The sequence below is a fragment of the Schistosoma mansoni genome (assembly GCF_000237925.1).
Source record: "Schistosoma mansoni, WGS project CABG00000000 data, supercontig 0182, strain Puerto Rico, whole genome shotgun sequence".
Taxonomy (NCBI): Eukaryota; Metazoa; Platyhelminthes; class Trematoda; order Strigeidida; family Schistosomatidae; genus Schistosoma; species Schistosoma mansoni.
In genome coordinates this window covers 496,340-511,145 of record NW_017386066.1, presented here as the reverse complement: position 1 = coordinate 511,145, position 14,806 = coordinate 496,340, and the positions used below count along the sequence as shown (strand labels likewise).

Sequence of the window (14,806 nt, the reverse complement as noted above, 5' to 3'; positions counted from 1 at the left end):
ATAAATGTTACTTGATCTGTGTAAGGTAAGTTGTAACCCAAATGTATAAAATTTAGACAAATAGTTACTTTAAATGTTATGGCATATTTCATTATGTATATTGATCATATCTCTCTTGATACTTTGTGGTTAATTATAGGACTAACACAGGTCAACCAGCCTCCTGTCCCATTCAAAGCCCTTTTACGGAGTGAAATTCGTTTAACTGTACTTCAATTACTTAGTGATTATGTATAACACTTTTCAGCGGTAAGATTTAGATGTAAATAATCACAGAATGTTTCCTCGTAAACATTCGCAAACCCGTTTGGTGTTGTAAAGATTGAGTTATAACTCAATCGTTACAACACTGAAATATGCCATAACATTTAAAGTAACTATTTGCCTAGATTTGTTTATTTCCCAGTGGTAATCCACATTCTGGTTTTGAACTTGTACGGTTTTTTTGAAGAAGTTTTAGCTGTCTGCAATTCTACTTGAATTTATCTTGTATGATCTGCGAATGATAACCTGCACCACTTTTCTAAAGAATGCTTGTCTCTAACGTGTTCGGGAGCATCTTTGTCACGCTTGAATTCGTCTTTCTAGTCCTTGTTTTTAGATTTCAACTCGTAGAATGTTTGGTTGGTGGTATACTTTCTTGGCCCATGTAAAAATGACTTTTCATTTCGGACGCATTTTCTATGCTTTTCTTTAAGTAATAACGTCAACTCCCTAACAAGCACAACCAAAGTCACAAATTTCTGATAATTGGTTCATCTATACAATGCATGTTAGGTCAATAAGTTCTTCTATTAAGTTTTTCCTGCAGTAACATATACTTTTCGATCAGTATAAGTTAAACCAAATGCGGAACTCTCATGTAGTCGTGTTAACTAGTATATTTCTCTTTCATCACATTAATTGATTAAGAATCTAGTGATATGGTAACCTTCAATCATTATAACTGTTCTTTAGGATAAAGCACTAAAGACATTTGATTGGACTGTGGGTCTGATAGAGTTACAGCAAATGATTGATCTGGCTGTTCGCACCAGACTTTACCTGGGAAGTGTAATCGTTCTTGAAAATCAGAATTCAATAACTAAGCCCTCTAGTCTTTAGTGCCCTGTCAGAAGGTGAGTCATTAGACGTACCAATATAAACTAAATAAGTGTTTAGAGTTACAAAATATTGTCATATTACGGAATCAGGTTTCATGTTGTTTCTTATTTGCTTGATTAGTATTCAGACATTCACAAACTTTCTCAGCGACTCTATATCTCATTCATTTCGATGTAACATAGCTCATCAAACTAACGTCTTGATTTTGTAACAAAGCTAATTTCTGTCTTAAATATCCCTAGGCTTCTCTGCATTTATCCATCTAATTAAACTATAAAAAGGAATGAATACCAAGGGATTGGAGAATTTTTTTAGCGATCCTATGGTTTCAGCTCATATTGAATCGTTCATGGATGCTCATTGTTCTAGTAATTATAAAACTTGATCAAATACGCTTTTAACATTAAAACAATAACAGTATTCACATGTGAAAAAGAAATTTATTCTGAACATTATTTAACACACAAAGAATTTTCAGAAATGGTAAGTAAAAATGGACAATGTTCTTTATTTCACAATTCTTTTTTGCATAGATTTGTATTTATTGAGCTAGTTGTGTATACATACTTATTGACTAACACACTACTGTTTGTCTCTTTCAAATGTATATTATGATTGGATACACATCGCGAGAGGCTAGATAAACCACAACTAGCTATAGGAAATATGAGATCTGGTTCAAAGCTGATTCAGGCCAGGTTACCACACAATCGGCAATACGAAATTTATTAAGGTGGATAGCGGTGTTGTTAAATTAGAGATTTCATGTAGAGGAAATGATTTTAAAATATGGGATCAGTTTGCGGCTTTAGAAGTATGAAGGTTTCGAAACCGACCATGTGGACTATGAAGAATGAATACACCTGCTCTACTGCAACTGATTTCGAACTATTTTACCAGTCTTCAACTATTGATCACGATTATGGTACTGGCCGCAGCGTAGTAGCTTGCACCTTGCAAAATGACTCAGACCAACAATCAGTGATTTAATAACCTGTTCGGTGGTTTGATTGTTTCTGGCTTTTCTCAAAACAGCATCGGTGCGTTTAGAATTACTCGCTTAACTGCTCTACCATTCGTGACAAATTTTTTAAAATCTCTATGGTCGTATAGCAGTAACCTTCAGATTTTATCCACTTTCAAAAGAGGTAGTACAAAGTGAACTGTTTTTAAATATACTCATCCTTTGATAGGCAAACGAATACTTATCCTACGCTACAGGTACATCAAATTTGCAAAACAAAAACGTTTTTTGTATTCGTGCCTAGATTTTCCGAACTGGTCAGGTCCTATGGTACTTCCAAAATAATTGAATTGATCTGTATATTCACTTGCTGCGATTCTTAGCGTTAGAACAGGTTAAGAGGTAAATCTCGCATTCAAACTCACCTCTTGTTTACAAAAGAAATTTGGATGAAACGACATTGTTTCTATAAGCGGAGTATTTTCATGTACTAATGTAATTTTAGTCTGGTCTTGCACAAGTCAAAAGCAGTTTTTAGGATTTCATTTTTTATAATTATCTGCTTAGTACTAACCAGTGTTAATATAAACTTCCTGGCGTCCTAATAGGGATTTGTAACATGTTGAGTTCACCAATTTAAAAATAAAACGGTCATTTACCTTTCATAATTATGTTAAAAAAATTATACCATTCTGTTAGTCTTTTTATTTCTGGAATGTGTAAATAAAAACCTTAGAAGTATAATCTTGACCTGGTAGATAAATGAATTTCCTTTAGCTATCTTTGCTTATAAAAATGTTTTGAGAATAAAAACTATTGTAACGCAAATTATTTCTTGATCACAAATCTGATTATTTGTTAACGAACATAAGCTAACTTCCGTATTTATGAATGTATAAGTAATTTTTTAGCTACTCTAAGAAATAAGACATCATTGTGTAGTTCTCTCTTTACCATTTATCAGCTGTCGAGGTTACGTAGTAATCTAAGGGGGTAAAAGTCTTGTGTGTATCCAGCATTATGTGTACCATACTGTACATTGAAATTGCATAACAGTTACAGTATTTGGCTTTGAGCCACACACTCTAGATGTAGGATCTAGTAAAGCTACCTGGTTGCTCAAACCGAACTAGATGGATTGTGATTTGGACCTGCAACGTAGCAGCTGAAATCTGAACGCCTTAACCAATAAGCTACTAGGTCACAGTTAAGCTATATCATTATATCAATATTAGACATCATTTTGTTTCAATCCTTCCTTATTCTTTAGATGAAAAGTCTGCTAAATAGTTCATCAATCCATTACAATCAAATTCAAGAAATATATACCACTTATAAAATAACTGAAGATGACCCTTGTTTTAGTTCAATCTCTTATATAATTGCATCATGGAATTTTGAATTATTTTATCAATTAATGACTTTGGTTAATGTTGATTTACAATTGGAAGCATTACATTATATTCAACAGAAGTATGGTAATCAATTTATGTATGTATACATTTTAAATAGTTTCTTTTATCTGAAGATAATAGATATCATTATCTTTCTTATTATCATTGCTACTAGATTTATTTCGACTCATTTACTATTCAATCCTGCTAATTTCATCTTGTCATACAAATTTAGCATGTCGACTTTAACCAACGCATATTTGCACAAGAATTTACGTTGATAATAGATGAGAGACGGATAACAGTTGGTGAACCATTTATATTTAGGGAGCACTGAAAAAACTTATGTCATTTGAACAATCCTTATCGTTTCTATAGCACATGGAACTAAATCAATGATTTTTAGATACTTTATCAAGATTCTTATACTTGGTTATGAGCCATACTATTAGTTCAATGTTTAGGCAATACTATATAGGTGCTATATTTAAAGCTATTGCAAGTTCATCTAGTCTGCGAATGGAACAAAGACTTGTGACTAAAGACCAATAAGCTAGCTATTCTAATGCGTCCCAGCCCCTCTAACTAGAGAAAGGGAAGTCCAAGTCCGAAAGGTGGAATAAATATATTCCGCAAGCAGCCAGAAACACAAGTGATCTAACAGGCACAAATTACACGTATATACATACAACATAAAACTGTCCTTGGGAGCGTTACTCAGTTTTTATTTCAATAATTATAATTGCCCATTATTGATTGGTAAATTCTACCGGTTCTCTTAAAAAATTAATATTTTTTATTTTTAAAATTAACCTTCTTTATAGACAGATGTATTCGAACAACAATGATAATGATTCTGTGGATAATATTTCAACGCCAATAAATAAAAATGAACTAACTGATATGCTGTTGGAAAAATCTCAACAGAAAAATGGAATGGTGAAGGTAATTTAAATGAAATCAGTGTGTGTGTGTGTGTGTGTAGGAGATTAATACCAAGAGTTGAATCTTGATATTTACAAGTAAACTAAACATTGGGTTAGTTGCAAAATAATGATGACGTCATAATTATTTTTGCTAATAAACGACCCGGCTACTCCTATCGCTTAGTATTCGTATACAATGACACTTGACAAGACACCAAAAATCAGAACACGTTGAACAGGAACGAAATTGTATTCAAAATAACAAAGGTAGGTAAACAGCAATCAATCGTTAGAAAAACGTTCATATATTTATAGCATATACATAAGAAACCTCTAGATGCTTCTCCAATAATCTGCGAGAGTTGATTGGTTTAGAATTAGCCAATCAGTGTGCGCCATCACAATCATGCACATAACGTGCCTCAACCCGGTTTCTTTCACGCTAACAGATGCATTCGTGATAACCTAGAAATTTGTATTTCTAACATTTCGTGACTTAATGTAGGCTATCTTTTCAGAGGATAGATGTAATTAACCACATCAAATTAATACTAGTTTAAACCGTAAAGAAGAACAAGCAGTATATTCTATTTAAACTAATGTCAATTTTTATTTTCTGAAGAGGTGACTTACATTAAGTCACGAAACACCAATAATTCAAATATCTACTTATTTAGTTGTCACAAATACATCATTATTTTACTGTTGTACTGTTTGTTCGTATTTCTTTCTTATTCTTCTCTTTAACTCACCTTTATAGACAATCAAGCAAACAATTCAAAGTGAACTTTGTAAAAGTCAACGTAAAGAGAATGATGGACAGTTATTAATGGAGGCAAGTTTTTAATTATATACAAATTCTGTTTTCCTCTTACAACATTGATTGGTTTTCTTTAACACAGACAACTTTAATAGTGACCACGTCATTATGGTTGAACAAATAAAAATGGTGCCAATTAATCAGAAAATTAGTGTACGGTTAATCAATGAAATGCGAGGAAGGAAATTTTATGATAAAAATCTTGTTACTCATAAGTAAAACAACTGAAATTAATGAATTTCACAAGTAGTCATTATTGTAGGTCAGTGTTGCAGTGCTATTGAAAATCAGGAAGTATTGGATAACTGATACCTCCTAGCATAGGATTCATCAGCATTTCATATTGTTGTGGTTTTTTCCACTTACTATTCGGGGTTTTAACACTTGACTAATCTAATTAGGCAAAAACAAAGACTATGTTTAAAAATATGTATTTTGAAAATGGTCATAGGTCATGAGTTTTTATCAGTAGCCGTTTTTAATCAGATGTGAGCTTGTGAGTTGTGACTGTGAATGGGTGAATGATAATTTTGAATACTGCAAGGCACATGCTTTTATTTTGTTTACTAAGCTACATTGGGACGTGTGATTAGTTTGGTTGTACCCGATATACCATGCACACCCACAACCATACACAAGATTAATCTAGTGGTTTTAGAATCATAAACTCAGACGTTTTGCCATCGATTGGCTCACAAAGTTATATTTTTCTATAGTATGAACTATTTTCTGGAGTAGACTAGTCGTTTCAGTCTTAAATAACTGAATAGGTTTTTTTTAAAATGACACTGAGGCCATTAATTCTTATATGTGATTTATAGCCATGCTATCATCTTGAGTTATTTAGAAAGGAATTTAATCTGGTTCCTCATATCAATTTACTTACTGTTAGAAGCTTTATTGTGTAAACACCTTTCTTTAGATTCATTTCATCAATTAAAGGTAACTTGATGGATATTGTCATAAAATAGTTTTTAATTGACAAATACATTTATAGCACATATGGATAATTTCATTCCAACAATTCTATTGTTATATAGTCGAGATTATGAGTCAATTGAAGCTGGACCACCATGGAAAACCTAGACGGCCGTTTCGTCTTATTGTGGGACTTCTCAGCAGTGCGCATCCACGATCACGCCTCGCGAGATTCAAACCCAGGACCTACCAGTCTCGCGCCAGAGCATTTAACCGATAGACCCCCTTCTGATAATTGTATTGTTAATAAGTTTTTTATATTAAACAGGAATTCATCTGTGGTTCATTTGTGATTGACATTTAAAACGAATTCTTTTAGTTTGGTTGTTATTTAAAATAACATTTGTAAATGTTAATCAATTAGTATACTGAATGGTTTCAAAAGAAAGAATCATCAAAACTCTTCATATTTATTTCTAGTGGGGTAATATATTTGCCCCGAAATACTGACAATAACTCCACTAACTCAACTATTTTCAGTTGCTCACGAAAAATTCCTACCACTTCCTCTATTTAGTTTTTTTTTAATAATTTTGGAAGAACAACTAAAATACCTTATTTTATCCAGCATTATTATTCAGAGTCGGAAACTTGTGATTATTTACTGTGAACATAGGACGACAATGCACCATAAATAAATAATCTTAATGTGTGCATAGATAGAACATTTTTGACACAAAACTGGAGTAACAGCTGTTGGTTTGTTTTCTCTCATAATAGATTGTTGCTGATGGTATTCGTCCAATGGACATTGTGTATCTTGCGTAGACAATTGTTTATAAATACATGTACTTTTTGATGATGGTTGTAGTAGTTCTCCACATTTTAGCTCCGTCCAGTAGAGCTGTTTTGACGTTCGTATTAAAGATCCTGACTTCGATGTTGACTGACAGCTGTTTTGAGTTCTATGTATTTTTCAGCTGTAGGAATGCTGCTATTACTTTGCCAATCCTTTTCTTCACATCTGCATCAAATCCTCTCTGTTTATCAATGATTCTGCCCAGGTACTTAAATATTCTCACCTCTTTCAGATCTTCATCAATTGTTGGTGTGTATGAGATAGAAGAGCTAGGTCATCTGCGAATTCCAGATCGTCTAGCTGCATCCAACATGTTCACTGTATTCCGTGATTTTTCTGAGATGCGAAGGTCTTCATAATTCAGTCGACCACCACAAGAAAGGACGAGAGTAAGCATCTTTGTCTGATACCGGTCTTTATTTAGAACTCATCTCTCATCTGTTCCTCATGCACGACTTCGCAGTGTATTCCTTTGTATAAAATCCGTTTGATGTTGCTGATCATCTCAGATAAAACATAGCGTCGAAGAAGGTTTTATTAGGTTCCCCTGTCCTTGTTATCAAATATAAATATACTGAATCTTCAGAGAATGAAATTCAGATCAAAGGTAACTGTTATATCTAGAGCCTTGATTCTTAATATGCCGCGAACTACTTGACTACTTGAACGATAGAACCCGCAACGTCGCAAAAAGAGAGAAGACAAAGACTGGTAAGCAGGAAGTTTATTGCCCCGAACAATGTCAAAATATAGCACAGAAATCTCGTGTATTTATAGTTATTGGCTGAAAATAAATTATCATTTAGGTCAACCAATAAGCACATAGGTATCAAACTAATCCATCCAATGGAGAAGCTCCACGTTGGCATTTCTAGAACATTCCCCTAGCCGTGATTGGATGGAATGTCTACGGCTCTTCCTGGGCTTCCTAGAGCCTCCTCGACTTCACCTGTGGACCATCCTCACACCTCCCCCCTTTAAAGTCTGTTGTATAAGACCTTTTTCTCGGATCCACCTGGAATTGGGTTACCGCGATTCTCTTGCGACTCATTACTCTCGAAGGTTGTGTCGCCTTGCTCTTGCGTCTTTTATCTTTTCTTCCTTCGCGCGCCTGAGTGCTTTTTGGAGCCGAATCCATGAGTAAATGAAATGGGAGCCGGCTTTGTGGCATCAATGTTCTGCCATCCCTTCGAATTTGATTGATGTGTCTTATACAAGTACCGACATTTCTTCGGATTAGATACAATACACTTCCGATTCGACGTTCTATAATACCTGGTTCCCACCTTCTTTCACCTTGATACGATTTAACGAGTACCCTTTCACCTACCTTGAAGCTACGAGTGACCATATGGTTTCCATTCGTGGGTTTACTTATCTTTCTAGGTGGCAACATACTGCTAAAGACTGTTCGAATTTTCCTTCCGAACATACACTCGGCTGGTGACTTACCTTCGGGTACTGCCGGATTGGGGGTAACTCTGTAAGACAAAAGGAACTTGCTGATTACTTGTTCTGAGATGGCCTCTCCTCCCCCTTTGACTAGAGCTCGTTTTATAGTATCCACGAATCTTTCTGCTTGGCCCTTTGACTGAGGATGGTACGGGGGAGACTGTAGATGTGATATGCCATTTTCAATGCAAAACCGTTTAAAAACAGATGACATGAACTGGGTGCCGTTGTCAGTCACTAAGATCTCAGGAACCCCAAAACAAGCGAACAAACCTGTCAATTTTCTTATAGTATTCTCTGACGTCATTTTCGGCATGTCGTATACTTCTGGCCATTTCGTGAAGGCGTCGACAACAACCAAGTAATTTCTGCCTTGTATTGGGCCGGCAAAATCAGCGTGTATTCTTTTCCAGGGACCGTCTGGTTTTGGCCATGGTTGCGGTTCAGCTTTATTTGGGTTCTTTGCGGCCTCTAAACAGGACGAACAACTGCGACATTTTTGCTCTATATCATGGTCCATTGATGGCCAGTATGCGTAGCTTCGAGCTAACGACTTCATTTTACTTATCCCCGGGTGTCCGCTGTGCAATTGCTTAAGGACTTGGTTTCGAAGATTTCTGGGGATAACGATACGGTGGCCAAACATGATGCAGGAATCTACAATTGTCAATGAATCTCGTCGACGGAAAAATTGCAAGAGTTCTCCATTTAGTCTAGACGAAGGCCACTTGTTGAGTATGCAGCGGCGAACAAACTTCAACACGTTATCCTTCTCACTAGCACCTTTAATAGCTTCGAATGTGACTGGAAGTCCGGAAACTGCGTCTGTTAATACTGTGTGAACCTCGGCCTCAACATCTACGGCAGCCACGAGCACCTCCTCTTCTTGTTTTGTACGGGAACTAATTAGTCTTGAAAGGGCATCTGCCTGTCCAAAATCCGTTGTTGGTTGGTACTTTATCTTGAAATCATAGCCCAGCAGTGTCGTTGCCCATCTCTGTAGACGGTTTGCTGTATATACAGGTATACCTTTTTTCGATCCAAAAATTGTCAGCAGCGGTTTATGGTCTGTTAGTAGGGTAAATTGTCTGCCAAATAGCATCTTGTGGAACTTCTTTACTGCGAATATAATAGAGAGGGCCTCTTTTTCTATCTGACTATAGTTTCTTTCTGTCATAGTCAGCGACCGTGCAGCGTGGGCGATTGCCTTCTCAGACCCGTCTGGGTAGGTATGTGCGATCACTGCGCCGATTCCGTAGTTGGACGCATCTGCTGCGACTATGATGGGAAGCTCTGGATCATAGTGTGTGAGTAGAAGGTTTGATGACAGGAGCTGTTTTAGTTTTACGAAAGCTTCTTGACACTCAGATGACCAGAACCATTTGGTATCTTTTTTCAGCAACCCATTGAGAGGAGCACGAAGGCGATGCAGTTCTGGAAGAAAAACTCCATAGTGACTAACCATTCCCAGGAAAGAGCGTAAAGTTGACACATCAGTTGGTGGAGGCATGGACTTGATAGCCTCGATGTTTTCAGGATCAGGTTTTCTTCCGTTTTTATCAATTATGAATCCCAAATAGTGGACTTGTTCCATGTAGAAATCACATTTTTCAGCACGTAATGTAAACCCAAAATCTGCTATGCGTCTGAGAACCATATCTACCTTCTTCTCCAGGTCAGCATAGTCTGCACCCGTGATTAGTATGTCGTCAAGATAGGCCGCAGTACCAGGAATATCTTGTAGCATAGTATCCATAACTTGTTGAAAGATTGAAGGGGCAGTCTTTACTCCAAACGGAAGTCTATTATATCGAAACAACCCTTTATGAGTGTTTATTGTCAAGTAATGTTTGCACTCTTCCGCTACTGGAATCTGTAAATATGCTTCTGATAGATCTAGTTTTGCAAAATACTTACCCCCGTTAAGTTTCGCAAATAAGTCTTCTGGTAATGGTAAGGGGTACTGATGAGCTTCAAGTGCGTCATTTAATCCAGTGGAATAGTCTGCACATAATCGAATACTTCCATTAGGCTTTTTAACAATTACTATTGGAGCTGCCTAATCAGAAAAGTTCACTGGTTCTATAATTCCACTTTTTTGCAGTCGTTCTAATTCTTGTTCAACAATCGGTAGAGCTGCGTAGGGCACAGGTCTTTTGGGTCGAAAAACGGGAGTAGCACCAGGTTTGAGGATTAACAAGGCTTTGGCCTTCGTACATTCTCCCAATTCTTCTTTAAAAACGTTGTGATGTCTTTGCGGCACGGTACTTTTCTGGTTACACCTTGAGGAGTTGTCAGTAGTCACTCGTCTGCAGATGCTATTAATAGAATGATCTGCTAGCTTAAGAGTTTCTATTAGATCAAGTCCCAATAAGTCTAGTCCTGGGCTTTCCGTGAGATATACTTTCACATTCTTCTGTACATTCCCTTTTTTAACTGGACAGTATATCTCTCCAACAATATTTAACTTTCCTCCAGATGCACTGTGTGCTAACTGGGTTGTAGGGAGCACCGAGGGTTTGCCAATATGCCTCCATGTTTTGCGGCTGATCAGTGAAATATCTGAAGCAGTGTCAAGCTGTAGACGAGCACGGCGCCCATTTATCTCTAAGGTCACATATTTTCTTCGATTATGTTCTGTTCTAGTATGTGCTACCATTATTCTATTGATTGATGAACAATTTTTACGTCTTCGGAAATGTACACTTGATGAACGACGGTGCATCTTCTTCTTACAACATGTTTCTTTATGTCCTTTGAGCTGACATCTAGTGCACCGGTAGTTTTTGTATGGACAGAACCTTTTGTAATGCAGCTCTCCGCAAAACCAACATGCGGATGGAGGCTTCTTAATGGTTGTGTTCTGCTTTTGCTTCCCACTTACTGCCTGTACATAAGGTAGTCGACCATTATTTTCTACCATTGAAGTGTCATGCTTCAAGTTCACCAGATGCTGACATTCAGTAGTCACCTCTTGAAGGGTGATATTTGGACACTGTCCAATTTTACTTAGAATTCTGGTTCTGATGTCGGCATCTTCTGAAGACTGTAAGCTACATACGAAAACAAGACATTTGAATTGGTCTTCTGTCATTGCTGATAGTTTGAAGCGCTCACATTCGCGATTTACTATGCTAGCATGTTGCACCCAGTCATCGTTGCCAGCTTTTACTATCTTTAGGCACTGATATCGAATATTGAACAAAGAAGACTGTTCACCGAAAATTTGCGACAAAATTTTAACTGTTTCTTCGAATGAAATGTCCCTTGGGTTCTTGGGCAGAATGTAATTAGTGTATCGTTCATGTTCAATGGTCCCCAGCTTTCGTAGTAGCACTCTGACCTTGGCGGCATCATCAAAGGCTTCTAGGTCAACATTAAATACATCTTCATATTTCTTGTACCAAGATTCGAATGTTACACCAGCCAAACCATCAAAATGAAATTCGTGAATGGAATCAATGATACAATCAGCATGCGATTTAGCAGAAGCATCTGTAAGTCCATTCTTATTGAGGTTCATTTGCTGGGTTAGTGTTTCAAGTATGCGAATCTGGAATTGTTCAAAGCGTTTTTCATGGCGCTCTAGAAAAGCTTCAAATTGGTCAAAGGTAATAGACATCTTGATAAATTAACCCGTCGCCAGTTGTTATATCTAGAGCCTTGATTCTTAATATGCCGCGAACTACTTGACTACTTGAACGATAGAACCCGCAACGTCGCAAAAAGAGAGAAGACAAAGACTGGTGAGCAGGAAGTTTATTGCCCCGAACAATGTCAAAATATAGCACAGAAATCTCGTGTATTTATAGTTATTGGCTGAAAATAAATTATCATTTAGGTCAACCAATAAGCACATAGGTATCAAACTAATCCATCCAATGGAGAAGCTCCACGTTGGCATTTCTAGAACATTCCCCTAGCCGTGATTGGATGGAATGTCTACGGCTCTTCCTGGGCTTCCTAGAGCCTCCTCGACTTCACCTGTGGACCATCCTCACAGTAACACTTTACTTTTTCACAATATCATCTAATAACTTCTCACTATTGCTAAATGAATAGATTGACTATATTTTATAATTTTATTACCCATTTTGTCTAATATATCATATTTTGTGTATTTATTTCAGATTGATTCTAATGCTACTCGTGATATACCTACAAAAAATCTCATTAACCCTAAAATTCCTCATGAAATAAAGCCAAGTTCTTTTGATACTGTGACATCATCATCATCATCATGGAATCACATATTAAATCTCAATAACTCGGAAACTATTCATCAGCAAAAATATGACAATACTGTAAGACCAACTGAAGGTGAATTAATTGAAAAACAAGCATTTCTACGAAAACAACGTGATCTACTGATCGAAATGCGTCAGAAAAAACGTGAAAAGCTATTTGCTGATCATGTACAAACTTTAACAGATAAGAGTATTGTATATACTAATGATGTAAGTTGATTGTGATAATTTATCAAACAAAATAATTGAAATTTTCATCTTTAATCTATTCAATAAATGCATATGCGCCTCACAAATCTCATTTGATTTGTGTGAGGGCTGTGATACTGCACAGGTGCCCAAACTGAAGCAGGTGGTTTTCTTAGGGGGCCATACTCGGAGCCTCTGACCTGAAGGTCTAGTCCACAAGGCAGTGGAACATCGTGAGGAGATGCAGTCCCATGGTAGCCGGTGACCAATAGCTGGTTCATTCGCCATTTGTTCCTTCAGGATACGGGAGCCCATGTGCACCATTGGTTTGGAATCAGGGTTTTCCAACTCCCCTAGGTGGATGCTTCATATCCACCGACCCGGTTATAGCGCCGGACATTCGCTTTTCGTCCTCTCAATTTCGTAAACAACACCCGTGGTGTGAGAAGGCAGTGAGTAGGACTTCCCAGACAGAGGCTATATACGCGTGGTCATGTGAGAGGATTTGGAGAGGGAGAGCGGACTCTCCCCGGGGCATTCGGGGGCAATAAATACATGAACTATACTACGAAAGCTTTTGTGAAATAGTCTCCGGAAATTTATTTAATACTGATAACTGTTTAAAAAGATTGTATTATAAAGAAGAACAACACTTTTCATGTAGATAATTGAATTTGTGTAATTACTATCAAAACTAACGACTCCCACTAACTTCCTCTGTTGATGAGAACACCGAACTTTAACAATTTAGCATTTCTGTTTTTGGACCATTGAATCACCATTCATCTAGTGTTTGATCAGTTGAAATTAAGGATATAAGAAGGTACCTAAAGGAGATAAGGTTAATTTGCCCTAGACATTATGAAATAATTTTTTTTTAAACTATCGGTCATGAATTTAATAAATAAATTAATAGTATAAATTCAGTAGTTTTAGTAATTATATTAAAATGTCATTTCGACTCTGTTAGAGAAAAGGTAGGTACGTGACTGTCTTACTGAGATACTCTCTTCAGTGATATATAGTAAACTAATTACCCTTATTCTTTGGATTATGAGCTTCTCTTCCATTTATGAAACCATTCCACTTTAATTCACATATGTATTGTGTGACACATATTTATCTCGTGCCCCCCCCCTGTACCAATGTTTATGTGTTAAAATAATAATAATAATTCACTGAAGTAGATGAACTGGATCTTAAATTTATTCTCTCGAGAATTCATGTCATTATCGATAAGTTTTCTCGTATAGTACGTGACTGGTCAGTTTGAACCAAATATATCATCATTCAGGTTGTAGAATCAGTGCATATTTAATTACCGTATGATTCTTTCTTTTTAATTAATGAATACTTCCTCCGGTGATTACGACATTGCATGGGATTCTATTCCAACAGCGATGATTGAACAGAAAGAAAGCTGGCTAATAAGCGCAAATATATTTCCAGTGCTTAAAAGGATAAGTATACAAAGCTTTCAAGCTTGAAAGTATTATGTCACTCTGTCTTGACTAGTAAATTATAAGCCGCGTTCACCCATAAACCTCCATGTAGAAAGATCACCAGGTCTTGCGGTAAAAGCTTCAAATTTATGTAATTGAATGATAATTTTTGGTTTCTTTAAGTTTCCATACTAGCCGCTAAATCTGGGCTCAATCCAACATGAGATCATGGAAGAATTCTTTTGAGAAGTTACAAACTGAAAGAAAACAGCTGTCCAGTGCTGTTTGCCACTCAACTATAAGGACAAAACAAGTTACTATCAAATTATGCTAATCTTCAACAAAGTGTATTGTAACTTAATTGATTTTAATTTTATCCTACCATTTATTTTAGAGAGATTGTAATTCAATTGGTAACGACGAACATGATAAAGTGATGGAGAAACGTCGTAAGTTATATGAAAAACTAAAGATTGAAGTGATTAATAAAA

At 36.4% G+C, this 14,806-nt stretch overlaps 1 protein-coding gene across 1 annotated transcript; it reads left to right on the top strand.

Moving 5' to 3' along the window:
* Positions 1–3,338: 3,338 nt before the first annotated feature.
* Positions 3,339–14,752, top strand: Smp_199040 (protein kinase; the record flags this gene model as incomplete). Its single annotated transcript, XM_018795054.1, has 5 exons — positions 3,339–3,559; positions 4,287–4,407; positions 5,149–5,223; positions 12,568–12,894; positions 14,711–14,752. The coding sequence occupies 5 exons, from the start codon at positions 3,339–3,341 to the stop codon at positions 14,750–14,752; spliced, it is 786 nt and encodes a 261-aa protein (XP_018647020.1).
* Positions 14,753–14,806: the final 54 nt, after the last annotated feature.